The sequence below is a fragment of the Haliaeetus albicilla genome, chromosome 1, assembly GCF_947461875.1.
Source record: "Haliaeetus albicilla chromosome 1, bHalAlb1.1, whole genome shotgun sequence".
NCBI classification, from domain to species: Eukaryota; Metazoa; Chordata; class Aves; order Accipitriformes; family Accipitridae; genus Haliaeetus; species Haliaeetus albicilla.
The window spans coordinates 45,245,373-45,268,215 of NC_091483.1; the positions used below are offsets into that span (position 1 = coordinate 45,245,373).

The 22,843-nt window shown below is 33.8% G+C and overlaps 1 protein-coding gene across 4 annotated transcripts in view; it reads left to right on the plus strand.

Moving 5' to 3' along the window:
• The first annotated feature begins 998 nt into the window (after positions 1-998).
• Positions 999-22,843, plus strand: part of WDR17 (WD repeat domain 17) — a 52,973-nt gene continuing 31,128 nt past the window's right edge. The window contains exons 1-9 of one of the 4 annotated variants that reach the window (XM_069787356.1): positions 999-1,362; positions 3,452-3,477; positions 11,372-11,500; positions 12,583-12,766; positions 14,525-14,755; positions 19,327-19,578; positions 20,291-20,413; positions 20,754-20,941; positions 22,189-22,357. In XM_069787356.1, coding sequence (XP_069643457.1) covers positions 11,378-11,500; positions 12,583-12,766; positions 14,525-14,755; positions 19,327-19,578; positions 20,291-20,413; positions 20,754-20,941; positions 22,189-22,357 — 1,270 coding nt within the window. In that variant the 5' untranslated portion in view covers positions 999-1,362; positions 3,452-3,477; positions 11,372-11,377. Of the gene's footprint in view, positions 1,363-3,174; positions 3,478-11,371; positions 11,501-12,582; positions 12,767-14,524; positions 14,756-19,326; positions 19,579-20,290; positions 20,414-20,753; positions 20,942-22,188; positions 22,358-22,843 lie in introns of those variants that run through there. The other 3 variants (XR_011325428.1, XM_069787345.1, XM_069787365.1) reach the window with 3 other exon arrangements.

The window sequence follows — 22,843 nt, forward strand, 5'->3', positions numbered from 1 at the left end:
CAACCAAGTTGGTGAGCGGCCTGGAGCACAAGTCTAGTGAGGAGTGGCTGAGGGAGCTGGGGCTGTTTAGTCTGGAGAAGAGGCGGCTGAGGGGAGACCTTATTGCTCTCTACAACGACCTGAATGGGGGTTGTAATGAGGTGGGTGCTGGCCTCTTCCGTCAGGTGTCTGGAGATAGGACGAGAGGAAATGGCCTCAAGTTGCGGCAAGGGAGATTTAGGTTAGATACTAGGAAAAATTTCTTTACTGAGAGGGTTGTCAGACTTTGGAATAGGCTGCCCAGGGAAGTGGTTGAGTTGCCATCCCTGGATGTGTTCAGAAAGCGTGTAGACGGGGTACTCCATAACATGGTTTAGTGGGCATGGATGACGGTTGGACTCGGATGATCTTGAAGGTCCTTTTCAACTTAAATAATTCTGTGATTCTATGCTTTTTGAACTCTGACAGGCTTGGTGCTGTGACCTGTTTCATGGGGACCCTGTTCCAGTGACCGACACCCTCTCAATGACATTTTCCTAATGTCCAACCTGAACTTTTCCTGATGCAGCTTCTTTCCATTTCCTCATGTCACCTCAAGAATTAAACAATTGTTTCTGCATTAAATGAATAGAATCTGTTTTATCTTTTTAACCCATCTGGAATATTGCAAATACATTTATTGGGCAATCTATTGTAAGGTTGAATATGCCTTAAAGATGTCTTTTTTTGGTCTGATCTATTAAAATTCCTTATTAACGTTCTATGCTTGAACAAAAATTCAGGTTTTTTACTTTGACATCATAGTACATCTTGTTGTCCTTAAAAGTGAGAACAAAGAACACTTAACTAGATTTGCCAACTCGATTTTAGGTTAAGTGCATACTGAGTTATTTATAAAACATTTTATAAGATTAATTACAAAAATTTAAGGGTTAGAATACTTTGAGATTTTTCATATTTTTATTGTAATATTTAGTACATGGAGTTTCATTCATCCTCCACTGGAGTATTATTATACCTATAGTATAATAGTTTTTCCAGCAGTTGTAGATGAATGATGGAATAGGCAAACAAATATAATGGACCCATGATGCATTTGCAGCTAGTAGTCTTTCTTGTCTTTATTTTTCAAGTATAATCTAGCACAAAGGTTTTTACTTGATTTACAGGTAATTGTAACAGATCATTTTTAGCAGTTTAAGTTCCTGTCCACTATCCTGTGAAGATTTTAATTGCATCTGTACCTTTATCTGAAGATACCGCCAGTTTATTGAAAAGATAATACAGTAGCTGTATTCATTTAGCCCATGCTTCCCTGATTATCCTGAAACTAAGTGTGAACGACGGTGTTAGTCTCTCTTGAGACACTCATTGTTCTAACAGGTTGGTATTGAGACTAGAAAATTCAGTTCACATACATTGTGGAACAGCTATAGGTGTAAAACAACAAATTTGTTACTGTTGAACTACATGTAGTACCTTGGTCAAGATTCTGAATGATGCTATGTGCCCTTATAAAGAGACAGTGGAGGCTGAAAGCAAAGGGTTTCCTAAATGTACTAGTATTAATTTATTTGAAACCATGGTTTTGGGGTGTAACAAGCAGTAATAACGTGGATATGATTTGTTTAGCAAATTGTAAAATTTTTCTTCATAAGAGTTGTACATCAGTAATATTTTTTTATAACAAAATTTTGTCATTTAGTCATAGACCATGGATGTGGTCAGGCATTTCTTCAGCCGTATGAATAGAAGTGTCTGAATTAATCCTATGTTTCCCATGTAGTTTAAGACCATGCAATTCTGTGCACTTTGCATTGTTTATGTTTGAGCCAAAGTCTCAAAGGGCAAGTAATCTGAAAAATTTCAGCATTAGGGTGGGAAGTTTCTCTGTATGTTTTTGTGTATGTATCCGTTTACCTGGAGGACTGTATAACTACAAAAAAATCTGCTAATCTGGGAATGCTACTTCCCATAAATATAATGGGTGTCTTGATTTAAATTTTTATTATTTTGTGTATGTGCTTTGTTTTTGGTTGTTTTTTTTTTTTTTCCCTTGGATGTCATACTTTCTGAGTAAGAAATTGGAAAGCAAAAGTATTGACACTTTTCTTTATTTCCCTGCTGCATATCTGAGAACATAGCTTGCTTATACAATAGCCTTAATGGAAACTACTTGTGCTAGAGTAGTTCTGGTAATGACACTGAATTGGTCTTTGGAAATAGTAATGTTGACCACTAACTCCAGGTTAGTATCTGGTACCTCCAGCTGTTCTTTTCCTGCTTTGCTTTGTTTATTTCTTGATTGAACAATTGACTTCATAGTCTAGCTTTTGCATTTATTATATTATGAACTTTGGGAAACAGCTTGTTAATCCAGTATAGAAAGGCAGAGGCGGTCTGGGTTCTAGGTTTCTTAAGAAACTGGCAGTTTTTAGGTCTCCATGACCTCTGTTGAGGATCTGATAGTTGCTGCAAGCATGCAGTTGAGGAGATTTGTATGATAATGTCTCCTAAACAGCACAGCTGATGAAGTGTGCAGTACTGAATTGTTGTGTGAGCAGTACAGCTTTTATTCCTCTTTTTTACCTCTTGTTTTCATTGGTATAATGCACTGTGAAATCTTATGTGAAACCTGAGAGCATACCAGAAAAGGATAACTAGCTGCAGAAGGAATAAATAGTCAGATATGTGAAATTCTCCCAAGGGAGAGAAAAGAAGCAGATGCATTCTGATGAATTAGTGAAAATTAGGCTTTTTAAATTTCCCAGCCAGTCCTGGTGGCTGTAGCTGAGCCTTTCAGGCTCTGCTGGCTGCGAACAATGGAGATGCAGATCTTTTTTTCTTCTTTTTTTTCCCTTTTTTAAAAAATGATAAACATAAGATGTTCGGGACTTGTGATAATCATGGCCCCTCCTACTGTGCCAGTTGAAACCACTCCCTAGATAACCAAAACATCACTCCCCATGATTCTGAAAGTATTTTACATTTCAATACAAGCTTCTGTGCACTGAACCACATTTCTTACAGACAGTACATTTGGGGAAAAAAAAAAATCATTTTTTAGGAGACAAATAGGGAGGACTCAAACAGCATGTCATTTTCAGAGCTCAGAAGCACTGTAAAATTGAGCTTGAAGCACTAATCTGCTTTAATTTAAAATATTGGAATATATAATCTACTAATTGTTTTAGTACTGATTTCTGTTTTCCACTTCAGAATCCAATACATATAGCATTTAAATTGCTGTTAAAAATATTTTGGATTATATATTTATAAATGTAAAGCTTATTAAGGTAGAATTATATCACAGAGTTCAGCTCTGGTCTTTGGGTAGCTTGTTGTAGCATTGAGCAAATTTTAGCACAGGACTCATTGTACTTACATGTGTTCAGTTTCTGTATTTTTTTTATTTCAACTGTGCCTTCTGTCATGGCTTGGATGACTTATATTTCCCACTGGTTTGATGAAGATGATTGGTATGAAGGACAACAACGAGTAAGAATTGTTTAAATTAATATTTTCTCTTTTACTTCCTCTATTTTTTTCTTCTTTAAGCTGCTGTTTGTTATATTACTAGTACCAAAAGTACTATTCCCATAGTGGTACTGAGAAGGGCTTTTTGGTGGTTTTAATGAGGTCTTGAATCATAGATAAGCACATCTAAAATGAGTTTTTTGAAAATTAATGTTACTAGCTGTATAAAAGACATTGGAAGTTTGGTGGTCACCTACTTGCATTTTTTAGGTTGCATAATTTAATAAGTAGTAATTCTTTAATATGTGATGAGATGGAAATCAAACATTTATTTTTATTGTATTAGGAGGAATTAATACACTGTGCATGGAGTAACCTAAAATAATTTTAAGCAGTAATTGAGTAAAAAATATTTGGGAGATATTAAATTCACCTAGGGTCATTTCCAAGTTGTACCTTGCATATCTGTATATTTTTATTAACACTTTTCCAATGAGGAGGAGTTGTTACTATAGCAACATTTGTAGGGGATCTTGGAATTTTTTTTTTAACATTTATTAACTGCATGCCTTCGGCAAGCTTGATCTGCTGCTGCTTTCATAGATTTATGGTGGGAACTGAATATAAGTCGCTTTTCTTTCACTGTATCAAGCTCCTTTAGGTAACCATATATTTCTATAATTTCTATTTCTTGTTTTAAGAATATATTCTCAGCTAATGAATCAGAATGCAGGAGATGCTACTGAAACATAAGGGCCAGCAGCTGCTTTATACTATTGTGTATTATTTGGTAATTCCAGTTATATGCTCCCAAGTATTAAAAACTAGCAAATTCTAATACTTTTCCACTGTTCTTATTTTACACATCACTCGTGATATGAATGTTTCAGATGTGGAGTTATCTTCTAATAGCTGCTTCATTCAGGTGTGAGATGTGTCAAGAGGTAACTTTATCTGAAATCAGAAGTGTCTTGGCAATTTGCCAGCAGAAAAGCAATCTTCTGTTGATTGTTGTAGCTCTGGGTTGGAAGATGAGAAAAAATACTTATGGAGGCTCTTAGATGCTTTATACAGAGATCAGACATGGTCGTATGTATTTCTTTGTATTACATACACTATCTGAAAACTAGTTTTCTGGTACCATATGACTAACCACTACTCTATAGATGATGGGTTTGTTACTACTGCTAATGATGTCTCAGGCTGATTAGGTATGTAGTTCAACATTGCTGGTGATGTATTGTTAGAAATACTAGCATTTCTGCATGTTCTGTTTCAAACCCTAGTATTGCTCTTTAGATTATTGTGTTAAAGTTGCACAATAAAGGGTATTCTAGTTTGACTGTCTTGACTACACTACTTGTACAGTTCTAAAATACTCCTTGGTAAGACTTACGCCAAATTATGATTTTTTTAATGTTAAATTTTTGTAAAATACAGTCTTAGGCTGTGATTTCAAATCCAATTTTTTTCGAAACTTGAGCAAAAGGTCTACAACTTCTTTCCTTGTGAAGCCAGAGATACTGTGGTTAAATCAATTCTAATAGTAATTTGGCTCTGAGTTTATTGTGGAGGTTTAAAATGGCTGTGAACACTAGTAGATTACTTGTTTCTTTAAAATGATCTTTTAAATAATAGTGTTCTCTTCCTAGTCAGTGTTTGGATTACTGAATGCACTCATTTTAAACGCTTGCTAGGTTATCATAAGTTAGGACATGTCATCTGCAAATCCTGGTTGCAAGATGGTGGAAGAAGGTGGTTTCCACTGTGTTTTGGAGACACACAGAGATTTCTTGGTAGGTTTGAAGACCTTCATGTTTTTAACAAGATAAATTCATTGTCCATTATCTGGTGCTTCAAACTGGTCCCATTGGATAGGGTAATGAATTTGAAACTCTATGGTTCACAGGTTACATTTTCATCTCCAATGGATTTTCCCACAAAGATGGGTAAATATACCCGATGTCTTTAAGGAGACATCACTTTTATATCACTAAAGAAGATCTTTAATTATTACATTATCGTTCACAAACTAACAAAAATGCTGGTACCTGGGCACAATAGTCTGGATGAGATATAACAGTTTTATATGTCAAACATACAGGATGACAGCAAGCTTTCCACATAAGAAAACACACAAACTTAATTGGAAGATAGTGACAATAGAATGAACAGAAGCAGAGGACACTAACACTTTACTACATATAGCAGTTCTGAAGCTAGGGGGTTGTATACACAGAAGCATATTGATTAACATAAAGCGACTATAAATTCACTTTTGTGTGCATGCCATATTGCATATGTACTCATTTGGACAGGTCATACACCATATGGACCACAATTGCTAACAATATAAGCGTATGTTATTGGTTGTGCTTGATGGTTATAAATTTATGAATATTTATAACATGCAAGCACACCTCTTTATAATGAAAGGATGCCAAGTGATGGATTTAAAGAGCTATTATTATTCTGTAAATATCATTGTAGTACAATCAGGAAATACAACGGGCAATGAAATACACTGAGCAGCTGAAGCAGAGGAAAAGGAGTTAGGTTAAAATTAAAATGGTGCCTATTAAAGAGCTGCAGTTGCCAGGCTACTGACACTGCCGTTTTGTGTGTGTGGTGCGACACAATGCTCAGTCTTTTCTCCTGCATCCTTTAGTAACTGCATTATTCTGTGAACATCAAGGTTTAGTTCCTTCATCTGTCAAGTAAAGTGATTTATTTCATTCTACAACCAGAGCAAGATTTTGCATTTTGGGGATCAGCAAGGTATTGGAATGAACATGGAAATTCTTAAGTGGTTTGCAAAATATGATACCTATGCTAAGGTAGGGATTATTAGGCATTTATCTTTAAGTTATTGGTATATAGCCATGTCTATGTATCTAATCCATTCAGTTGCTATTTTTAAATAATATTAACTCTATGGTATACAAAATTTCAGGTTTATGTGGTGGGGGTTTTTTCCTATATTTAGCAACAAAGGAGGACTTAGAATGTTGCTGCTCATGCCAATTGAAAAGAAAGGTTTTTGTTGTCCTCCCTCTTCCCTTCATCTCCTTGGAAACTGTGGGCATCCTTTGATAGCTTTCCCAGTGTGGTATAGGTTTTTTACATGCACTTTTTTTTTCAATGTATACTTAAGAGTCCAATATTATTACTTGTACATTCCTTACTTTGAAATAAAATGCTTTTTCAACAATGTATGAAAAATCTCCATTGTATAAAAATGCAACGTGTGAAATCATGCATATATATATTTATTCAATTATACTGCATTTCTAGCTTTTCTGCCATTTTACTCAGGCTGTTCTGATGAATGCTGCTTTCTCCCTTGTACTCTAAGAATGTTCAACAGAAATCTATAATGTCTGAAAAGATCTGCAGGAAACTGCTTTAATGCATGATACTTACAAGAGAATAACAGTATGCCATACAATTGTAATTTCTTCTTCTAGATACTATTGTACTGAATTTCAAAGCAAATGTTTCTTCTTAATTACAGTATTTTTTGTAAAACAGTACATATTACAAGAAGTAGGAAATATTAACAAGTTTAAAACAGCAAATATTAGTAAATAAAATGCAAATTTCTTTCTGTAATACAGCTCAGAATATTTTACATATGTAATTTTTTTACATATACTTAAATAGGAAAAATCTATATGAAGAATCAAAGTTTAATAATGCTTCTTAACCACGACAATTATTTACTCTGAAATAATGATATATCACAAAGCAGCATTTTTCATCTAAATGTTGATCTTATTTAGGAGACTTTTTCATTTGAATATCAGACTTCAAGAAAAATAATACATTATCAAAAAATGATTGTTTTAAATTAAACTTGTGAATGAGGCTTCTGTTGGTGAATTTCTTCAAAAAACATTAAAGTTACCTTTTATCTTTAATGTAAATGTAGAACAAAGAGAAGACAAATGTATTCTATTTCAAATGCAGTACATAATATGACATATCCAGTAATGCTTACAGACATACGTATAGAACTAGGCTGAAATAATTTTATAGCCATTTGGTGACGGTGATTTTTGGTCATGATTAATCTAGCTTGAATTCTGATCAGTGACATATGCATTTGGAAACCATTAAAATACCCTAAACTATGCAGGTGTCCTGATGACATAAAAGCTTCTTCATTGTTAATTGGCTGCATGGAAAACATGGAAATAGTAGTGCTAATAGTGGAACTGTCTCCAAATCCAAAGAGCTAGTCTGTTCTGTGTGATCATGGTAATTCTAAAACCAGAGGACCTTTTCCTTTTTGTTCTAGATTTCAGCACTTAGGCTTGGAATCCTCCTTGTTCTCAGCCACTTAGAGTAGTATTTTCCTATAGACTAGATTTCATGTAGTCAGGAGTAACTTCTCTCTCTCATATCAAGGCAAAAAGGAAGATCTACTGAATAAATTAAGAGGATTTTTTTTTTAAATACAGATTACTGCAGAATCCTACAAGACAAATCTGTTGTTATTCTGAAAGAAACATTTCTGCAATTCTGTTTTAGCATCTGTAAGAGATCTTAATTTTACGTATAATCAAACCACAAGTTGAACAAGAATTAAGATAATATTTTCTTACAGATTAAACTTCATCAAATCAGGAACCTCTAGCTCCCATATGAGAAGGCAAAAAAGAACATCTGTGGAAAATGAGACAAATCTGTTATTACTATGAAATAAATATTTGTGCACTCTTAGTGTCTAAAGAGATGTTAAATTTTGGTCAATCTTACATGTGGTAAACCTATGATAATCCAATATTAGACATCTAATTCTCTTCTACTTCACCATGGCTTTTTGAATGTTCCTTATTAGTTTGCTGACACACCTAGTGTTTTAACCATCATTCTCCCTGGAATCAAGAGTGGAAACTGAGAGTTCTGGTTCCAGGTGTTATTCTGCATTTTAGTAAATTGTTATGTAATCAACTGGGTGACTTTAATTTCAGAAAAAGTTGTTGTTAATGGTGCCAGGTTTTTTTTCATTGTGACTGGAAAAAGTCTGTGTTGCTGTTCTGAATGCCCCAAATCCAAATACTTCTGAATATATGTGATTGATACTTCAGCTGCATAGAAGGGACCTGTGGAATTTGTAATTTGACTAAACAGTAAATGAACACTAAATGGCAAAATTGGAAATTTGGAGTCTGTTTTTTGTCACTTAGTAGTTATGATGATGATTCTTTAAATAGTAAGATAAATTTCTTTCTGTGGGACTCATGTCATTTATGACGTGAGATGGATTGCAAATGAACTGCAAGGTGATAAAATTTATAGAACTGTTCTGTCTAGAATCTCTGATTTATTTGCTGCAGAAGTCAGAAGAATTAATATTGTTGGCAGAGACAGAAAGAAAGTCTAATAGCCAAAGCAGAGCTGTATCTTGTAACTTTTTTTTCCTGTATATTTCTGTTCTGTTGTTGTGCAGTCTCCTTTACAAAAATTTTCAAAGGTTAAACATGGGTGTTTAATTTTCTTCAGGCATTTAGAACTCAGTCAGAACCTTTAAGCACTATAACTGCAGTCAGTGATATCTTTGAGATGATCAGTCAAATTCAATTTTAGCCTGATCTTCTGCTAAAGAAGCACCCAAAAGAAGTGTCTCATTCCGTGCCTCCCGCACCACCCCCCCTTCCAAAGTGAAAGAGACAGAGACTTATAATCTTATGGAGGTTGCTTCTTATATTTATTCATTACTATTTATCTGCCAAGTAGATACCCCAAGCACATAAGAAGAATGGAAGATAAAATTGGTCATTCAACTTCATTTTCATCCTTTGTACATATGTATTAAAATGAAATTTTGTTAACATTTATATAAGCTTTTTGTCAATACTGACTGATAGCTTCCCTTGGGTACTATAGGTCACTATTACCATACCTGTACAATTTTTTTTCTATATGCACCTTAATGCTATTGTAATTCAGAAAAATATTTCTTCCTCTGTACAGTTGATGTCAAGTAGGTGAAGAGTGATCTGCAGACAACAGTATCTTTCTTAAAGCTGTTACACAGCAATGCATTGCGTAAACAACCCTTGCACTTAATCAACAGTTGCTCCCTCAAAATACTTGATTACATTTTGAAGTCTCCTTTTTTCTTAATTCCCTTTCCTTTGTGGGCCTTGAAAATGTACCTAACACTTGGTAAATTGAACGTAACTTTCCTTGTCTTTAAAGATTATAGTCTCGGCTCTTTAACCTAGAGATCCCATCTTCCACACTCTATGTAATGTTTTCTCACATAATGTCCCTCAGTCCATTAATCTATCTATAGTATAAATGTGTCCGTAAATGAGACATTTTAGTTGGAGGAGTAAATTTTTATGTCTGGACCTTACCTTAGCCCATGCTGAAGCACTCAGTGGTATGGTGAAACTCAGCAGGATTGTCCTTCACCAATCTGCCCATGAAGATTCTTTGCTGTAGGAGCTCTCACTGACACAACTACAATTGTTTTCCTGTATTAGGATTCTGCTGCTAGCCCAGCTGAAGTCATACGTATTAAAACGTTTTGGCTATGGGCTATCTAAATATCCTGTGTTTGGGTAGTACTTTCAGTCGTGCTCACACAGCCTTGTTTGGATTGATTTAACTTCCGTGCAGAAGTGGTGGGTCCTTTTTGCAGCTATTTGAACCTTGTTCTGCTATTTGGATCACCACACCATTGCAGGCTGTCATCTACCTAGCCATCCTTGTCAACCTCAGTTGCAGTTGTTTGGCTGTTGGAGGCTTCTAAAGCCACAGTTATTTCTGTAGGTTGATGGAGCGGGCATTGCATCAGTTGACAGTTGGCTTGAACCCGAGACGTTTGTATCACATGAAGGCTGGTTTCTAAGTGAATTCAGAGATTCTGTAAAAAACGATGGCCTTCCCTACTTGTCTGCTGTAAATAAATGCAACAAGTCTCATTTTGAACGTTTTCTTAAATCACAGAACAGTTGAGGTTGGAAGGGACCTCTGGAGGTCATCTTGTACAACCCACCCAGGAGTTAAGTTTTAACAATATCTTTGCAAATGTGTGCACTCTTGGTTGTAGTAGAGTATGTAAACGGGTCAGAAAAATGGCCAGGCTCATGTGCTATAAGTAACATTTTGACATTATTATGAATCAAATGTGGGCCAGGTCTGGCCTAGCAAAGCATTTCTTGTGTTCTCGTGTTAAAGTCAGTTGTTGCCTCATTCTGAGCAGAGCTGGTAGTTTTAAGACTTGTTTTGGACAGTAAAGGCATAGCCTGCTATACACTAATACAGAATGTTAGACTAAGCTTTGCTTTTTATTTACCACAGTTTACTTCAACTTTTTTTGTTAAACAGTAATTATTAAGAAAATTTAGAAAGCTTCTCCAAAAAGGATGATGATAATAAGTAATGATAGTTTTTCTATGCAAGTGGTTTGAAGACCTTTTTAGACATGTTGCTTAACTTAAAACAAAAGTATTAGCATATGGTTTATTTTGTCCAGCTGTCTTTGTGGGGGATGAAGGGAAGAAGAGAGCAGAGAGGGTATTACACTATAATATAGAAAGTGTTGAACCAGACTGCAGAAGAAAATGAAAGTGATGAAGAACAGCTTCAGCTAGTACAAATCAATAACTACTCAAGTTTTCATGTGCTGTCCCCCAACTTTTTTTCTCCCAAATGGATTCCTGTGAATGGTATTAAAATCCCTTTCTTGTGTAGCACTGAAGCCTTTGAGCATCTGCTTGGCTTTATTTTGGATACATTCTTCTGTACCTCATAAACACAAGATGTTGCTGTTAAAACATAAAGGCTAGCTGTATTTTTAAGGTACATATGTATATGTTATTTATGGGAACAAAATGTGTAATTCTGTTTTTTAACATTCTGTTGTCTTGTTGTAGTCTAATGCATTTCTGTTTTAAAGGCAAAAATGTCACAGGTTAAACAAGTGGGACTTTTAGCTGCTGGATGTCAGCCATGGAACAAGGATGTATGTGCTGCTAGTGGGGACAGATTTGCCTACTGTGCTACCCTTGCTATTTATATTTATCAGGTAAGATTATTTTTATTTAACAGACTTGTTACACTTTTACATTGTTGTCTATCTCACTTTGAACCTTTTCAGTAAATGTTTCTACAATGTTTTTTGAAGTATGGTTGCTGCTGAGAAGATGTCTATGTAAAGCTCAATCTTTCATTCAAGATACCCCTTCCAAATTATTTTTTTGTCCTTGTTACAGCTAGTGCAAAAGATTGAGGTAAATTTCAAATATGTAGTTGTATGTGTCAAGAATTACTCTTAAAAGACAGGCTCTCAATCCAGCAAACACTTGAGCTGAATGAAGTGCAGTGATAGAAGAGCGGGTTCTGAAAGAGAAATGAAGCAGTTCCACAGTTTCATTTGAAATTGTAGTGTAAAAGTAGTCTCATGAAGTAGTTTAATCCACTGTGCAAAGTTGTGGATTCAGTGGCCCGCCTGTCTTTGATTTGGAACAAGTTACTACTTTCTTAATTTCTGAACTGCTCAGCACCATGGTTTTCTGAAGTTACTATACATTAACACCTAACAAAAAAAAAAATAATGCTGTGACATGTAGAATTTTCAGACTGAGAAATATGTCAGGAAGTTAAGGATGTGCTTATTTTAACTTCGTGAGTTATACCGCTAGTAGGATTAAAATAAAGAAAATTTACTGTGTCAGGTTTGGACATTATTTTTTTTAATTGTACTAAGTGATTTAAGAAATGAGAAGGATTTCAAATTCATTTTCATATTCTATCCTGTTTAACCTCTTGCAGATTACTAAATGATTGTTACCATGCCTATAAATAAAGTATTTTAGGATTGTTTTTGAGTGCAGTTATTAATGGAATATAATAGTTTATAAGTGACAAGAGGATAGACTATGTTAATACTGGTTGGGTTAATTGAATATTTGTCAACTTTTCTGTCCAAGTCAAATGCATGAGAATTTAATTTATTTATTAATTATGTCAGTTACTGACGATTGTTCAATCCACTGTAAATTCATCTGTAAGCCTAGTATTGTTATATGAACTGTTTTCCAACCCAACGGTATTTAAAGTGAGTTTACAAAATACTTATTTCTAAAATGAATTTTACTTTTTGTTTAGCTGGATCACCGATACAATGAATTCAAGCTCCGGGCAATTATGTCTGAGCATAAGAAGACAATCACAGCCATATCTTGGTGTCCCCACAATCCTGACATGTTTGCAAGTGCCAGTGCAGATAGTTTAGTGATTATTTGGAATGTGACTGAACAGAAAGTTGTGGCCAAACTGGACAATACAAAAGGTATTTCAGATGTGGAGATATATTTGATCCATACAGCTTTTTCATCCACAGGTATCAGAAATACTTGATAGAGAGTAAACTCTAAGCAGTTGGTAGGCCAGAGGCTTAATAATTGCATAACACAATATTCTTGTCAGATTTGTTGCAGTTCATTTTAGAAAATAATGGTAGTGTGTTTGAGTAAATTGCTCTGAACCATCTAGTAATTGGTAAAGAAAGACATTATTCTTTTTTCTAAAGTACTTGACCAATTCAAGAATTTACTTTGTCATTGATTTCTTGTTGAGCAGGAAAAAAAAATTCATTTTTTCTATCGCTGCATGAAAGGATAAATAATTAAGTTTTAAACCTTGTGTGTTTTCATAACTTTATGAAAGTGAAAGCAAATAAAATGTAGCCTTCGACAGATTCAAGTATAAATTATCAGTGAATTTGAAAAACAGTTTTTGTTTAAATACCCTAATGCTTTTCTACCTGCATCTTTTCTCGGGACTTGAAACTGCTGATTTGGAGATTATAAGAGAAGTCTAAGAGCTTAAAAGTCTGTCTGTCACTTTTCTTCCCCAGTTCTGATTCATTCCCTTCAGTCAAAACCAGTACCTGTATTTCTGTTCTTGCAGTCAATCTCTGTCAGGTGTCCTTAACTCCTACATTTGCATTCTTGGAAAAGAGGTGCAACCCAAGAACAGTCAGTATCTCAGGATCTTCTAGAACATTTTGGGACCCCCTGCTCTGCTCTTTCCAGAGCACATAGGATACCTCTGAAAATCTCATCTATCTAGCATATCCTGCAAAAGGAATAAGTAGGAAAAAAACCACACTGATTTGATCTGTTCTAAAAGGAATATTGTATCAGTTTATGCATTAATATAAAAACTGATACTTATTTTTCAATACATTGCTTGTTTAAAAAACGACTTCAGCCAATGACTACGTGTGAAAGAAGTGTTACTGTTATTTTAAACTTTTTAAAAGCTAATTTACTTTTAGGATAATATGTTTAAACCTCCTATTAATGCTGCCTTTACTCTCCTTGATGCTGCCATATTTAAGTGTCTAAATATAAATAGTTTTGAATTTTCAGCTTGAGGAGTTTGTCTTACCATAATTTATTCTTTCAGACACACATTATTAAGTTATGAGGATAATGAGGGTTGGAGACATTAAGGTCAAAAGCCTTAAACTGGAATGGTTACAATTAGGTAACTGAATTAAAACTGTCATATATCCAGAGAGAAGCTGTCAAGAGTTCCCTTTGATTACAGAGCTACCTTTCCAATTTTATCACAAATATTTGCCTCTGTTGTATTTATCTCTGAAGTAAATTTCATTGTGTTTTGCAAAAACAGACATTTTAAAGTTTTCAATATTTTACCAGCTTAGTAGCAAATAGCTTACAGTAAAACAATGGTGAATGTAATCATGAATGAATGAAAGTATTGTTTACAGGATCAGGTTTATCCTCTTTCATATGCGTGATTGTCTTTGGCACTAATGAATTATAGGTATCATAAAATACAGCCCATCAAAGTAATATCAAAATAATTCGGGGAAATAATTCAACTTCCTGCCTATGGATATGTGTAGTTTACTTTTACACCACAAGATTTTCACGCAGTTATCTAAATTTCAGTCTAATCATTTTTATGTAGAATAATTATTTCTACAGCTTTTCAAGACAATTCTTGATACTGGCTCAAGCAGTAATACACTGAATTTCCTATCTCGGTTCTTATAAGGTTTACCTGTATGTTTCAGGAATTCCTGCGTCACTTAGCTGGTGCTGGAATGCAGGTGATGCAGTTGCATTTGTGTCCCACAGAGGTCCGTTGTACATTTGGACTATCTCAGGACCTGACAGCGGGGTAACTGTACATAGAGAAGCACATAGTTTCTTGTCAGATATCAGTCTGTTTAGATGGCATCCAAAGAAAAAAGGAAAAGTAGTATTCGGACATACTGATGGAAGCCTATCAATTTTTCAGCCAGGTAAAAACTGATATGGTAAAATATTTATTTTTATATATATGTGTCTCTTGTCTCTTCATACGCATGTAATTCTGCACTTTTTTCATTTAGGTTTTATAATGTATGTACATATATAAAACTTGTTCTTAGTTCATAGTATTCCTATTCCTTCCATATTGCAAAAATGTTTTCTTAGATAAAGAGTGCAGAGCATTTTCTTTGTATCTTTGCCCTTCTGTGACCAAGATAACATTGCAGTTTCTGACAAGTACAAGAAACTGGTTTTTTTTTAGGGAATGATAATGGCCCTGATCTTCTACTGAACTGTATTTCCCAGCAAGTTTGTTCTTCTGAACAGACTGACTTGAATATTTGGCTTAGTCTCTTAATTTGCTTGCATTTATTCTAGAGTCCTCTGCTTCATATTCCAGAGTCCTATGCACTTTTGTAGGTAGAATCTCATGGCTTCATGTTATCTTCATGATTCTGTACTGTCAAAGACTATATGGGACACATTTATCTCTTTTTGTCTGAAATCCACCAAGAACATTTTTGCATATTTTATAAATAGTCCCGTACTCTGCTAATGAAGGTGTCTTGTTGATAAGCTCATTTGAAGCTAAAATTTAGCACGCTTTCATAAATAGTTTTCTACAAAGACAGATATCTGTATTAGGTGGGCTATTTCAAATTTTTTCTGGCTACTTCTTTTTCCTCCAGTAAAAAACAATTTTCAACTTTGTGAGAGAAATTGTTCTTTAAATAATGCATTAATTTTACATAGTATTATGCTCCAACAGCTATCCAAAATTTATTCTCCTTCTGTTCACTTTACTAAGTAGTCATTCAGGATGTCACAGAGAATAGATTCCCTTGCTTCTGTAGTGCTGACTGAATTAGTATTGGCATTGGGAAAATAAATTCTATTTTAATATGATAACTTCTAAATATGTATCAAACTGAGACTTTTCATGAAGCTTGTTTAGAATGATTTGAATATGAAAATAGAAATAATAGGAAAATGATTTAAAATGTCAAAATTGTGTTCTGCAAATGCAAACATAACATTGGCTAAAAAAGCTAGCAGCAGTGGCAGTTTTGTATGTACCACAACTCAAGTTGCTGTAAAAATTTTTTATTGAAAATTATCCATTACTGCTGGGGAAAAACCTAATTGCATCAGCTTGAAGTTAAGTTTAGATTATTACAGAAATTTTGCCTGTCTCTATATTTAGGATAGTTTTCATTATTAATGTAATATTATACATATTCATTAAGATAATTTTAAAATAAAAACAAATTAAACATAAAATTTGTTTTCTGTTCTTAACATATACAAGATTCTTGGTTTCCAACAGAGAAAAACGAAGTTGAAAGTTTATACATAGTTGGGTGAAAATTTTTGTCAGGACTCTTTCACTGAAAATCCTGTATTTTAGTGCAGTTTACTTCTACTTAACAAATTCTTTAGGATTGAAAAGAAAAGTTGCACTTTGGCTTTTAAAATGAACTTTTCAGGTTTTTGTTTTAAACTCTTTAGAATTTCACTTTCTCAAAATTATTCAAGAGAAGTAGTACACTTTCTGTTGGATCATATTACATGTTTTCTAAACCTGAACACACTTCATTTAATGAAATGGATGTAAAAAACTTTTTATTCAGATAGGATTTTTATTTGATTTTACATAACAAAAAAATTACTGATCTGCAGAGGTCTACTTAAAAATTAATTGTTAGAACTAGGTAGCAAATTTTACTCTGTGGGATAAATTAGTACAACAAATTCAGATGCATTCAAGAACAACTATGAAATGAAATACCATAGAGCTGCCATTCAAAGCCCAGACTTCCATGCAATAAGGAATTTAGATATTTTAATTCAAGGATTGTATTCTTGTAATTAACACAATGACATTGGAGCAATCGTAATGACTCTGAAAGAATGCAGACAAGTATTAATTTTCTTTTAACTTGCATTCTTTACACTATTAGAAAAAGACAAAGAATTTGTTTAGATAAAAACTAGATGTGTTTAAGAATAGATCGTGAAAATTTTAGTGAACAAATAAATTCATTAAAATATGTTTCAAAATTAGGTAATAATGAAAAATGGATTGTAACACTGTAATAAAATATAAGTACCATTACTGTGGTTACATTTTCATAAATGACTTTAATATGTATCTTAACATTCAGATATAATTCAAAAAGTAGGCTTACCCAAGTTATCTATTTTATCAACAGCTGCTTTCTAGTTTGCAATTTATAGTCAAAATTCATCTGACTTTAGTATTTGGTAGCTTTTAAAAAAAATAACAATACATAAAAGAAAGTGGTTTAATAGGATGAATATAGGCCCTCAAAAAAAAAAAAAAAGCAGGGGGGAGGGGATACAAAAAATCAGTACTTTTCAATAAGGAATATAAAGCTGATTTTTTTGCTTTGAGATTGAAGTTCAGCCCTCATCTACGTCATCTCAGAATATGGAAAATGACTTGTTATTGGGCGAGAACTTAGTTTGTTAACAAGTGGGGGGAGGGGGGGGGGAATCTTTTTCCGTACTTTTAAAGTTTTCAGTCCTTTCTTAGGATATCCTACAAAACACAATCTTGAGAGAACCTGAACATCCACAAGTTCCTGTTAATTGCTTGAAAGTTCAGTGTGATTGACTCCTTGAAGGCTCTAGTCTTTAAGTGTGAGTCACTGCCACATTATTAGCAGACTACACAACTTTTTTTTTTTTTCATTATTGTTAACTAGTTAGGTTTTTCTCTCGTGGCTGTATTTTCTTTTTATTAGCTCCAGACTATACATTAATGTAGCAGAACATTTAGTGTGAAGAAAAAATATGCAAGGATTTAAGTTTAGTACCCTTTTTTAAAAGAAATACAGTCCAGTCAAGTAGAGCCAAATGTTCTGTACTAGTTTACCTTTCATTTGTTCTCAAAATAAGCACAGTTTACTTAAATGACCTGTGACTCAGTTGCATGATTCTCAGCACTATTGTCTTCTTTTAATGGAAAATAAAATTTAACAGTTAGGGTTTCCATGAGCTTTGCTTCCCGACTCTTGTGAAGCACAGATAAAACTGAGTAGCTCCTGGATACCCGTTCTCTCCCACCAGTTTATTGTGCTTTCTTGGGTCTGAAGTGTTTGAACATGACTGGCTTTGAACAATTGAGGACTTTTTGCCTTTAGTTCTTGTAAAGCCAATTGAAAAATGACAACTGAAAAATGACAATTCTGCTTTGTTGTCAGTTCTAGGTTTTCATTTGAAAGTTGATTTTCATTCACCAAAAAATCTGACCTGAAATGTAGGCAGGGGACATTGTTAAAGAAAGTGGGAATCCCAAAGTTTTTGGCAAATTTAAAGCAGTTATCTGATGATATTTCTGATGTTATCCTTGTTGTTATTCCTGATGCTTCAAAAGACAACTGTGCCTTTGCAGTTGTCTTATACAGAAACATAAATGGAATGCAGAAATCAGTTTATGCTATTAATTGTTGTGCAGTCTTAAATTATTTCCCACATTTCTGGTAATTTATTTATAAAGTTACCCTAGATATAATGTGCACTAATAGCATTTTTCCCTAGAAAATCATAATGAGAGTTATTTTAATATTCAGAATGTTCCCCAGTGAACAAAAACTTTTAAGCATTTTTTTTTTTGATATGTATTGGAATAGGATTTCTTCTACATGAATCATTAAGGAATATAGGTAGGTCTTCGCATTTATCATAATATGACAAATTAATTATATTCTTCATTATCAAAATTGAAAACTAGATAAAAAACTGAATAATGGAAGATGTCAATTCCTTATTTGTAGAAAAGGGATACAAAATTAATTTGTTTTTTTAATACAAGATCACGACTTCAAAACTACAGATCTATGTTGTCAATTATTCATTCGGACTGTACGCTATCTTACAAAACTAAGAGCCAGCTCTCAATAAAAACAAAAAGTGGAAAATAAGCAGGATGTTAAAAATTGCCGTTCTCGATAATACGGATGGATCATCAAGTGAAATATGTCTTCTGTTATGCAAATGTCAAATTAGATATTTAATGGCCTGTTCTAGCTTCAAAATCCATGAATGCTTCATAATTGCATACATAGTTTTGAGGAAGAAAAAAAATCTAAAGGCAGTTGTTCATAAACACATTTTTGACTGCCACAATTTTTTTTCGAGTTCATACTGCCTTTATTTTGCCCGTATTTGCTGTGGTACACAGGTTTACTTAAATGACTTGTATTTTAGGCTGTGCTGCAGGCCTTTACTCATGGAAATTGTTAAGACAATGTATATAATTTAACATACTTTTCTTTAGTGTAAAATTATGTTAATAAACCTGACAGCTGTTTCTATTTTCTGCTGTATTAAAAAGAAAGTCAGATCTCCTGGAGCCAGAACTACTTTAAGTCAAATATTGCAAAGCCAGCTTCATTAATTTCACTAGTGCAGACAGTAGAGCAGGCTACTAAAAATTTCAGGGAGAGATAAAAATGATGTTTGCAAACCTTGTAACTGTTGAAAGGATATACTTGATTTCATTTTGAAATAATCTGTTTTCTTGTGCCCTTTAAAGGTTCTAAAAATCAGAAACATGTCTTGAGACCAGAGTCTCTTGAAGGAACAGATGAAGAGGATCCAGTTACAGCGCTGGAGTGGGACCCTTTGTCAACTGACTACCTTCTTGTTGCTAATTTACATAATGGTATTCGACTAGTTGATTCCGAATCTCTGTCCTGTATCACAACTTTTAATTTTCCCAGTGCAGCAGCATCTGTTCAGTGTTTAGCCTGGGTTTCTAGTGCACCTGGAATGTTTATAACTGGAGGTAAGCCTTTTATTTCCTGATTTATACAAAGGTAATAAATATAGGACTGAGTCTTCAAAATTGATACTTCAAGTTTGATCTTTCTGTTTCTTAACGTTTCTACAAATAAAAGCATGTATGCATTGTACAAAAAAAAACCATAAAACTGTTGAAAAGAACAGAAAACTACACTGAGAAGTTTTTACTTATTTTATATTCGCTGGGTACATAAACAAGTGACTTTAAACTTTTTTTTTACACTAAATAATTTCCTCATGCACACTTTAGCAACAAATATGAGAGTTACTTTGGGAATGGGAATAGAAATGCATTGTACTAGTGGATGTCATTTCTTGATCCCTGCTTTTCTTTCTCTATTTTTATAATTAAAAAAAAAAAAAAAATCTGTTCACTGCTTCTCTTCTACACCATAGACATTACTGCTCAGGTTGAACAAATGAATAAGGAAAGTGAGACTGTGAGCATATTTTTTAATGAGAGGTTCCATAGAGTTTATCTACTGAAGTTTAAATAACTAATGTTAATAATTATTGCTGTTAATGGTGATATTACCATGGAGATGACAGTGCCTGCTTATAAAATTCTTCTTAGGATTCTAAGTTTAATTGTTGTATTTCTTGCTCGAATCGGTCCTTAAACTGCATACCTCTGTGTACAGTAAAAAGAGGATAATAAAAAAATAAATGTTTTTGTATGCTTTTTTAAACCTCAGATTCTCAGGTTGGTGTGTTACGTATTTGGAATGTTTCACGTACAACACCTATAGATAATTTTAAATTGAAGAAAACTGGTTTCCATGGTTTGCATGTGCTAAGTTCTCCTCCAAAGAAAAAGTGTAAGTGTAATTTTGATTGTTTTTCGTTGCAATGGCTGCTAGCTAAGAAAATCTTGTTTGTGAATCTTGTTATATCTGAGTCAATCTCTGTAAGTTCGTGTCAGCTCTGTAGTTCTTAATTAAACAAAGTACCTTCTGGTGCCAATGGACTAGACAAATGTGTAAAGGATCAAGGACTTTATAAGGCCCTTCTTTAGTAGGCCAGGCTTCATACAGGAATTCTCCATTTGTTTTGTTTTTAATCTCATTGGAATACAAAGCATTTTACTCTTTATAATTGTTACTTATTAAATGAAAAAAAAATCTTACCTGTTTATATCTCTTGCTTTGTTTTGTTAAGCATGTTCATCACAGTATCCTACTAAAAATCACCATACATCCTCAACAAGTGAGGCTGTTCCTCCTCCAACTTTAACCCAAAACCACGCATTTTCTCTTCCTCCTGGTCATGCTGTCTGTTGCTTCATGGATGGTGGAGTGGGGCTTTATGACATGGGAGCCAAAAAGTGGGATTTCCTTAGAGATTTGGTATGTTTCATCTCTGTCTTTGGAATGAGAGTTTATTTGGCTTATACACTTTCTTCTAACAGCAAAAAATGGAGGATGAAGTCTTCGCACCACTGTAAAACAGTTTTTGCCATTAAAAAGGGTCTGAATTTCTAGGAAACCAAATGACAATTCTGAAGTTGAAAGTAATTCTTTATTGCAAAAGCCTGAATCCTTTTGGCAATTTTTTTTCATCCAGAAATAAAGATTTAAGGGCTTGTTTTGTTTTTTTTAACTGAAATTTTAATTTGATGGCCTTCTCAGAAGTATTATCTGGAGGGTTTTCTATGATCCAGAATAAAAGTTCTAGTCAAATTAGAGAGAAAAATATATGTAATTCAGATGGTGAGGTCACTCAGTTTAAAATGACAAAGACTGAATTATTAAATCTTCTTTGAAGCAGAAATTAAAAACCAGGTTTATCACATATTAGGTGAGCCTCTTATTCACGGGACTTTTAGTTATTCTTGAGGATTTTTCTCTTTTCCCCTTTCCCCATTTCCTTTTCATTGGAAAAACTTGAATAATTTTCAGCTGTACTCCCATACATGTTTGAATAGAGGCTGCTGGTTGGTGTTCTATTTCCATTTTTGATGACTTTGGTCCCGTAAAGCAACTAAGGCTTTAAAAAATTCTTATATATTGTTTCTCATATATATGTCAGGCTAAATTCTACAAATGCATGTCTTCGAAAACAAGCAATTGACGTGAAATTTCTAATGGATTGAAGTTTAAACTGCAATAGAGCACAGACTGTATTTAGAAACACAGAAAACTTAATGGAATACTAGAAAACTTGTAGAACATGTTCAACATAACAAGCTTTATTTTTTCAGTTGGATACTTTTTACCTAAAGGGCAAAATTATTTCTGTTTTAAAAAATTAATTTTTCTTGGGTTTTTTTTAGCTTAATTTTTTTTTTAATTCTATTTTTTAGCAACTCAGTTCCAATGGAAAATGCTAACAAGCTCCTGGCTTTGCATTGCCCTGTTGTTTCAGTGCAGAATTTTTCTTTTCAATAGTGATGTATGAAAGGGAGGTATGTTATAGTCCAGGCTATTTTATGCCTTTTAATTTTGACTGATGAGCCATAACATACAGGTGTTTTGGAACTCATAATTGACCTGACGGATTATAATACAATGTATTTTAGAGTTTGATCTAGACTTGGACTTCTGAAAAAAAACAAAATGTAATAAAAATGGATTAAATATTTGTTTCATTTAAGGGACATGTTGAGACCATCTTTGATTGCAAATTCAAACCTGATAACCCTGATCTTCTTGCTACAGCTTCATTTGATGGCACAATAAAAGTTTGGGACATAAATACTTTAACAGCAGTTTACACATCTCCTGGTAATGAGGGGGTTATTTATTCCCTTTCTTGGGCTCCAGGTAAGAATATTTTGCTTTAGGTCTAAATGTTCTTTGAATTAGCATTGACTAGCAGAATTTGTGTTATAAAAGTTGTAGTCTTAGATAGGAGGGTATCTAATAATGTTTAAACATAACTGAACTATTATCTGTGAAACTTGTAGAATTCAATGCTTCCCACCTTGTTGAGGCTTAGCCTTATGAGGAATGATCTCAGTATTTCATACTGAGTCAGAATGGAGGGAGGAAGATCTCCAGAACCTTTCTAGCATTATATTATGCAGACAATGAAAGGGCTTTCTTTGCATGGGAAGCAGCTAATTAAAGGAATTCAGATTCTATTTTGTGATGAAAAAGTGGAACATATGTGTTTAGTTCCTTTTCTTCCTTCTTTGTGTAGGATTCTAATCACTGAAGAGCTCTGTTTTTACTTTATTAGAATAGGGAATACCTTTTCTGCAAAGCATCTACCTTTTCTTAGAGAAGTCACTGAAGTCAGTGGGAAAT